An 8739-nucleotide genomic window follows, 5' to 3' on the forward strand; every position below is an offset into this window, starting at 1 on the left:
TGTTCATTTGTTCTACGATTGTAATATGAAATTTCAGTTGTTTGCTCGAAAATAAAAAATTCTTAAGGGAATGTTGTGTAATAAACTAATCGAACAAATGTCTCTGTGTGTGTGTGTGTGTGTGTTGTGTAAATGAAAATAATAAATTTATGTTTGCGCAGTCGTGGAGAGTATCATGAGGGGCGAGGTCGTCGGAATGACACCAAGGAGGTCGAGGTCATCGACTGCTCTGACGCACGCACTGGTCGTGGTGAGTGAAATCCAATTTCATTCTATTATTAAACTTGTCACAAGGCTGGTAATAATGATGATGATAACATCAACGAGAGTTAGAGAAAGAGAGAGAGATGGAGGGAAAGGATGGGGGGGAGAACGCAGGGGAACAGGGGGGGGCTGGTGGTGGTGGTGGTGGTGGTGGTAGGAAAGGTCGTTGGACGAACGGAATTCACTAAAGGTAAAACCGGAGGAAGAGGAACGATAATGAAAGATCACGGGTTGTCTTTTAACTTTGCATATATATTTTTTAAAATTGATACTGGATACAATTTTGTAAACTACGTTTAATTGTATGTTAATTAATAATTAATCGTATTTTTTTTCCTTTTTCTATTCTTTTTACTTAAAAATTAAAACGTCTCTCTGTCTTCTTTTTGGGGGAGGTATTTTGCAATTTTTATTATGCTCGTTTTGTTTATAGATGCACATTATTTTTATGCACATATATACATATGTGTCATATTAAATAAAAAAATATTAGACGAGTATGAAGTGAACACACAAATGACATTTAATTGAAATATAACATTGATGATATTAATGTGAACAAAAAATAAAATTATGTTTGTCACAATAATCCAGATTATAAGTATTCTCCAATTGATATAAATATAATATTTCATATATTTTTTATATCGGTTGAGAGAGAGAGATATATGAAAATACTGACGAAAGAAAAACAAGAAGCAAAATTAGAAGAAAAATAAAATTAGTTGAAATAAATGTGTTTGATGGATAAATAATAATAAATATTAAATGAAAATTGTAAAATATAAAGTGTACGGTGGATAGATATTGTAGGGAAGTAGTTAGTTGACTTGCTTACCAGTAGATTCCCTTTAATACGAGAAATCAATAGAGAGTCGTGCTCCACGCTGCACCCTCGAGCTTTCAGGAATCGTTCGCAAAAGTACGCCCGGAATAGAAACGGTTGCTACCTTCCCCTTCTCTTTCTCTCTTTTTCACTCTTTCACTCTCTCTTTCTCGCTCACTCTCTTTCATTTTCTTATTCAGTCACTCTTCACATTTATTCTCTCTCTCTCTCTCTCTCTTTCATTTTCCTGGACACACGACTGCTCCACCTACTTTCAACTTGGACTCTTCTTCAATTTCCGACGAGACGTCGCGTCTTTATTTTTTTTTGCCACCCTGTATATATATATATGTGTGTGTGTGTAAAGTACGACGACCCGTTTCTCAACGAGGGTGTCCGTCTCCCATTTCAACCCCCTACCCTACCCTTCGGATCATCATCCAATCGATTTTCGTCCTTCGACGAAAAGGATTATCCCTAGGAATTTATTCAGCCCTTTCTATCTACCCTACCTACCTACCTACCTACCTACCTAAACCTTTTTCTTTTTCTTTTTTCTCATAGCTCTGTCTTTTCGTTTTGTTTATACTTCGAACTTTTTTTTCTAAATTATCACGATTAATATTTTTTTTCACGATTCGTTGATGAACCCCATTGGATTGATCTTTTTTTCTTTTCATTTATTTTTTTGGCAATCGTATTGCATAATTCATATCGCCATTTTGTTTTGAGGGGTGTAATTAATTTTGTAAATTATTTTCTCGACACAATATATATAATTTCAATAGAATAATATTTATTGGAACTGTTCATATTTTWAAAAAATGTAATTATTTTATTTTATATTATATTTTTGAAGTTATATTTCTTTTGCCGCGTGAATTTAGATGCGATCGAAAAATCAACACCACGAAGTTGTCGAGATAATTTMCAATGCGCGGGAAAAAGCGATTTCAAATTTACCAACATGAAGTTAACTCGTAAATAAATAAATAAATTGGATTGTAGATATTAATTAAAACCTTTATCAATGTTATTTAATATTTTCATTTTATTTTTATCATATTATCATCTTATATATATATATATATATATATATATATATATTGGTATGCGAGATAATTGAAGTTATTTTTGATGTTATTGAGGTTATGTTCGTTTTGTTAACGTGAAAGAAATATAACTTCTTACGTAGGTATTTTTGTTTGTTTAATTTAACGATCGTTAATTAGGTATTAATAAATCATGTTAGTACCATATTCTCTTTCTTTCTTTTTATGTCTGTCTCTCTTCGAAATTCAATGTTCCAGGAATTCTTTAGCTCTTGAGGGCATCGTCATTGTCGTCGCGTGTTAGTGACAGGTCACGTCAACCAATCGCGTCACTAATCGGGTTGTTCCGATGACGCATACATAGCTTTCATAGTTTAAACGCGTGACGCTCCTTTCCAGGCCAATCCACGTAACCTGGAAACGATATTCAAAGACGAAAGGGGGGGGGACTTTATCCCCGTTTTAACGGATCAAACGAAAATATTTGTCCACATTTTTTTATTTTTTTGTTTGCAATTTTATTTTAATCCGCTAAAAATGATCGATCAAAAATATAATTAAATGACTCTGATAATATATGTTGATTATATTTAACTGAAAGTTTCATTTGTTCATTTGTTTATTTGTTCATCTTGCACACTTATCAAATTACTCATTTCTAATTTTCGTTAAAATGAAATATTGTTCGTTATAGATCAATATAATAATAATAATAAAGTTGGCTGATAATGTTAATAAATATAATTAAGTGACTCTGATAATATATGTTAATTATATTTAACTGAAAGTTTCATTTGTTCATTTGTTTATTTGTTCATCTTGCACACTTACCAAATTACTCATTTCTAATTTTCGTTAAAATGAAATATTGTTCGTTATAGATCAATATAATAATAATAATAATAATAAAGTTGGCTGATAATGTTAATCAAAATAATACGGGACTTTGTTTTCGCGTGTGTCGTCAAAGGTCACGCGAAAGGAGTCATTTCTTTGTTTATGGGATTGATCGGTTGGTAGCACGTAAAACGGATCTTAACATTACCTTCGTCAGATTATATCTTACTTAGATTTTCTTACTTGGGTTAACGGGAATAAAAGAAGTAACAAGTAGGAAAGAAAAAATCAAATGAACAAAAGTTAAGTAAAGTAAAGTAAAAGAAAAAGTAAAAGAAAAAGGGAAAAGGAAAGGTAAATGATTTATGAATATCGAACTGGATTTTAAAAAGATGTAAGAAAAGAATGGCGTCTTAACGTTAACGAGATTGCAAGGTTGAAAAACTTGCGAATGGAAAACAGAAAAAGAAAACAGAAAGAGAGAAAGAGAAAGAAATAACAGAGAATCAGCCGAATTTTCTTCCTCCTTTACTATTACCCTTCATCCACCCACCCCTCCCCCAACTCCAGAAGAAAAAAAAAGTTCCAGTTTAAAAAGATAAAAGAAAAAAAAAATCAAAGAAGAAGAAGAAGAAGAAGAAGAAAGTTCTTTCGAAGCGAGATAACTCTTTCCCTGGACGAGACGACGTGTACGCAAGAACTTTTGAAAAGATGAATTGGGGGTGAGAGTTTTTAGAAAAGGAAATAGAAGAGGAGGAGGAGGAGGAGGAGGGTTGAAAAAGAGAAAGAGTTGAATTCAAAAGTTTCATGGAGAATAACTCATTAATGATAAAAAGTTTTAGGGTTGAGTCCTTTGGATGAGATGAAGGATATCCCGTTGAACATTTCTAACCTTTTACTTTGCCCAGTTAACTTTCCAAGTTCCTGGTCATCATAAAAAGAGGTGGGCCTATCCCCGTCCCTTATTGGAATTTAATTTTCCCTTTTTTTTCAAGGCTTGTGTCTGCTATCAAACAGAATTTTGTTTTACTTTCATATCGTCCACTTTTTATTTTTCAATATTTGATTAAAAGAATTTAGGATTATGTTGATCATCGCGTTTATTTAACGTATCGTAGAAATTTGAAATTGTTCAAAGTAATAAATAATACGTCATGTTTAGAAATGATCAAATTACAACGCGTGACTAAAGTTTTAACGAAATATTCAAATAAAAACATTTTCATCTTGTTTATTGAGTTAACTTTTTTTTAAATAGGAATCGATTGAAATGATCTTAGTTAATGTAATTAATGTTTGTGATAATAACATAATATGAAAATACGCGGGATAAATTAGACGAATCCATTGGTGAACATCATCGACACTTTGGTTAACAGCCAGAAAGTGAAAGAGAAAGAGAGAGAGAATGAGAAAGAGAAGCAAGAACTTTCCGGAAGCTGGCTTATACGAGTTCGCAAAACTTGCCAAAAGGGATTAAAGCCAGGACTACTCTTCCGTAAGAGAACTTAGCCAAGAGTTTCTAGACGATCCGCGGAAGCGACCATTAACGGGGTAGTTTCGAAAGTAGACACACTACGTTGCTGTATGAGCTCCTACCCAACTTTCGTTTGAACTATCATTTCGTCCAATATCCAAAACTTAAACCCGTATACCCATTTTCAATGATTATTTATATTTTTTTAACGCCCCCTCACGTTAAATGAAAACGAAAATTCATCTAACCTGAAGAATAAGCACAAAAACTGAATTCTAAGGTTTTTATCATCAGGGAGCCTTAAAATAATAGTCAAGTTAATATTCTTCAAACTGATTTTTCAATCCTATACTTGAAGATCTTAAATTGCAGTTGCAACGTAGAAATTACTGAACACGTGGGTACTTCTGATTCCTTGTTTTAGGTCTTATGAAGTTCTAACTGGTCCTATCATCATGGGGTCTTAAAATAATGTTCAGTTTAATATTCTTCAAACTGATTTTTCAATCCTATACCTGAAGATCTTAAATTGCAGTTGTAACGTAGAAATTACTGAACATGTGGATCTTTCTAATTCCTTGTTTAAGGTCTTATGAAGTTCTAATGGGTCCTATCATCATAGGGCCTTAAAATAATGCTTCAGTTTAATATTCTTCAAACTGATTTTTCAATCCTATACCTGAAGATCTTAAATTGCAGTTGTAACGTAGAAATTACTGAACACGTGGAACCTTTAAATTCATTGTCCGAAGTTTTATAAAGTTCTAACAGTTCTTGCTCTGTTCTTATTGAAGTGTTACAAGATTCTTTAAGTTTTATATCAAAAAGGAATGAATATTTTCAAAGTAAACTTACATTATAGTTTCTCTTCTGACGTCATAGTATAAGTATTATTTTTTCCCCGATGGGATAGGAAACATTTGTTAAACTGTTGAAGTTCATGGTACTTATTCGGTCGTAGGTATTTTCCCGTAACCGACGATTTAAAAGGATCGTTCGGGGTGGTTGGCCGAGTGAGCTTATATTCAGGGTATACTCTCGGATAAGTATGAAGATAGAAAGAGACCAAAACAGAGAGACAGACAGACAGACAGACAGACAGTGAGAAAGAGAGAGAAACCCAGTAGACACGAGGAAAGACGTGAGGGTTGGTCGATGGAACACGACTTCTCTGTATGCATATATATATATATAGGTTTGTGTGTATGTGTGTGTTGAGGGTGATAGGAGCTGGCTGTGAAGAGGAGTAAGGGGTGAGGATTGAAGCTGCGAATCCAGAATGGGAATCGGCACTCGAGAATGTTGAAAAGAGGAGAAGAGGAGCTGTTGCGTAGCGTGTAAAATAGGGGTTGCTGCTGATGGTGGTGATGGTGGTGGTGCTGGTGGTGGGTGAAACGTGCGCCAGCGCACAACTATGAACAGATACTACAGATAGGTGCACATAGTGAAGCTCGGCAGAATCACTGGGAGGGGATTTGATGGTCGGGGTTGGGGGGTTGGTTGGACCGGAGAGGGTTGGGGCACCGGTCGGTAGCTGTATTGATTCTCGGGCAGGTCACGTTGGTGGGGTGTGGCGACGGTGAATAGTAGGAGAGTGAGAGAGACTGTGTCTGCTGCTGGTGCTGCTGTAGCTGCTGCTGCTGCTGCTGCTGCTGTAGCTGCTGATGGTGCTGGTGCTGATACTACTACTACTATTACTTCTGGTAGCTGTTCGTAGTAGTGTTAGTAAGGATTCTCTCAAACCTCATAGCGGGGGAAGTTGACCGGGTGGTGTTGGCGCGAACACACACAGATACACATATACAAAGATCCCTATAATGGTTCCATGTCCAGGGGCTAACACAAAACATTCGCAGTGCAAATTAGTTCATTTTCCTACTCGATTATCCTTATCCCAAAATAATTCTATTCTATATGGCACCGATTGTTGATGTTTATACTGTTGTTGTTGTTGTTGTTGTTGTTGTGGTCGAGTGTCTCGGATTAAAGTGGAGCTTTCTCTTTCGATGGAGACACTTCGATCTTTCCTATTTTTTTTCCTCCCTTTAACTACTTTTTTCCTACCTTTTCACTTGATTTCTTTTACAATACTTCGAGAACGGCTGCCACGACGGGTTGGGGGGAATAGTTTCATTGATATAACAAAAATTTCCTGTCTAAAGTTTATCCTTCGTGGTTTTTTTTTTTTAACCTCGACTCGATGCATCATCGTCGTCGTCGTCGTCGTCTTCGTCGTTCTTTTTTGTCTTCCTATTACTTCTTGGTTCGTGAGAATGAACGTCAACGTACCACCTATGTACATTGAGACCACTCCTGAAAAAGGATCAATATCATCGTTCTCTTAGACTTTGTAGAGCAACGTTCTCGTGATATCTTACTCTCTTCTGGCACGTTAAATCGGAATTTTTAATATCACTGTATAGGGTGATGGGATAGGGGGAGCGGGGGAGAACAGGGGTTGCTTTCATTTTTTTTTCTTCTCGTGATATTCTCAATAATATTAAATGTCACGTGCTTGGGGTGCTGCTGTTGCTGCATTGGTGAATCGGTATAAAACATTCTAGCTTGCAAAAAAGAGCTGACAAGTTAAAAGGGGAGTATCCTCTTAATTTATTTAGCTTAATTATTTAAAATCTCCATTTCCAATAATAATCTCTGAGATATTATTTTTTTATAATCCAAATTTTCTATTCTACCATAATGATTTGTAAAAGAATAATTAAACGGAAAATAAGAAAACCTTACGCTTACCGTATGGTTCTTTGATTTGAGTCCTTGTTAATTTCTCACTTTTAAAAAACAATTTAGCAAATTTCTATTGAAAATAAAAAAAATATTAGCTCACGTACGAAATCGAAGTCGTTATTTTTCTTTGAAAAAGGAAAAGAAAAGAAAAAGATTAAAAGAAAAAAAGAAAAGAAAAGAAAAGGAACGTAGTAGTAGGATCATTTATAAAACACACGATCTACCTCGTTGTTGTTGGTAAAAAGGGGGCGGAGGGGGTGGGGTTGTTGTTGGGGAGTTTGACCCTGGGAGTTTTTCCTTGAATCCCTCTGGCATCGGAACGGGCCATTGGGAGGAAGGGGTGGGTTGGAGGCTGGGGGTAGCCGGTTGTTTGTCGGCCCCTCCACCACCTTTCTTCCAACTCAACCCCTCTCGTAATATTATCGTCGACGTGCAAAGAGGGTTGTTGGTAACGTTGCTTGTATTGGGTTGGTGGTCGTGCGCACGAGCTACCACCACCCCCTCTCACTTCCTAACCCCTTACCATCTCTTTCTAACTTTCCATTCCTCTTATTCGGGTTGTGGAACGCAACACGTACCCCCTCTTCCCTCACACTTTACATGCATGACTCCCTCTTCCTGTCTATATATGTATGTGTGTGTTTATGTGTGTGTATATCTGTCTAGCTTTTCCTCTACACATACAAAAAGGATGATGGTATGATCCTAGGGGTGAGTAATACGATCCCCATATATATATATACACACACACAGGTACACTCATACTAACGTATATGTGATGTGTGTGCATCAGTGGCGCCAGATCAGCCCGTTCCACCTGTTTGTGCAAGAGAGAGTTTCACCGCGAAACTTGCAGTTTCCGAACAACAAAGTTTTCTAGCTGGCCGAACTACTCCCGAATGACGTGCCAGATCGATATTTCCTAAGCCACATAAATAAAGCTACTTTTAGCAACCCTTTCCTCCAACCCCCGTTCCCCTGATCTACCTATGCTCAACTCACACCATCCCCTAGAAAAACCCCTTCCTGTCTTTATCTCTTTTCAGGATTCGCATTCCTCATCGTATATTTCCCTTCCCTATAATTTTTACTAGAATCCCACCCCCAACCTCCCACCCCCCTAACTCCTAACTTCTTCAATGTTTGCCTGTACATTTTTTTGTGTCCACGTTTTTCCTCTCTTTTCGTGTTACAACTTTTTTTTTCTTCTTCTTCTTCTAATTCTTTTGTTCTCGTGAAAGGAGAGGATCAACGGGTGAAAGGGGAAAAGATTGGCTTGAGATTTCGAAAAAAAAGTAAACCTAACGAATTACGTCCGTGAAACTTAGCGAAATAATTTTCGAATTAAACTTCTCAACGCGATACTATGGCTTTGATCAGTTTTCGAAGTTATATATATTTTTTTTCGGCGCGTTTGGGAGAAAAAAAAGAAAAAAAAGGATGAAGAGTAAATTTTTACGATAGGCGCGACACACTTCAAGCGACAGAAAATTAACGGGATGAAGTTAGTCTCGGTATTTACGATATGCGCGCGCACA

General features: G+C 36.3%; 1 protein-coding gene across 1 annotated transcript in view; it reads left to right on the forward strand.

Moving 5' to 3' along the window:
* The first annotated feature begins 146 nt into the window (after positions 1–146).
* Positions 147–8739, forward strand: part of LOC106787735 (calponin homology domain-containing protein DDB_G0272472-like) — an 86604-nt gene continuing 78011 nt past the window's right edge. Inside the window, exon 1 of the mRNA XM_014750353.1 lies at positions 147–250. Coding sequence (XP_014605839.1) covers positions 176–250 — 75 coding nt within the window. The 5' untranslated portion in view covers positions 147–175. The remainder of the gene's footprint in view (positions 251–8739) is intronic.

The sequence above is a fragment of the Polistes canadensis genome, unplaced genomic scaffold (genome assembly GCF_001313835.1).
Source record: "Polistes canadensis isolate GaletaPanama2010 unplaced genomic scaffold, ASM131383v1 scaffold_113, whole genome shotgun sequence".
Taxonomy (NCBI): Eukaryota; Metazoa; Arthropoda; class Insecta; order Hymenoptera; family Vespidae; genus Polistes; species Polistes canadensis.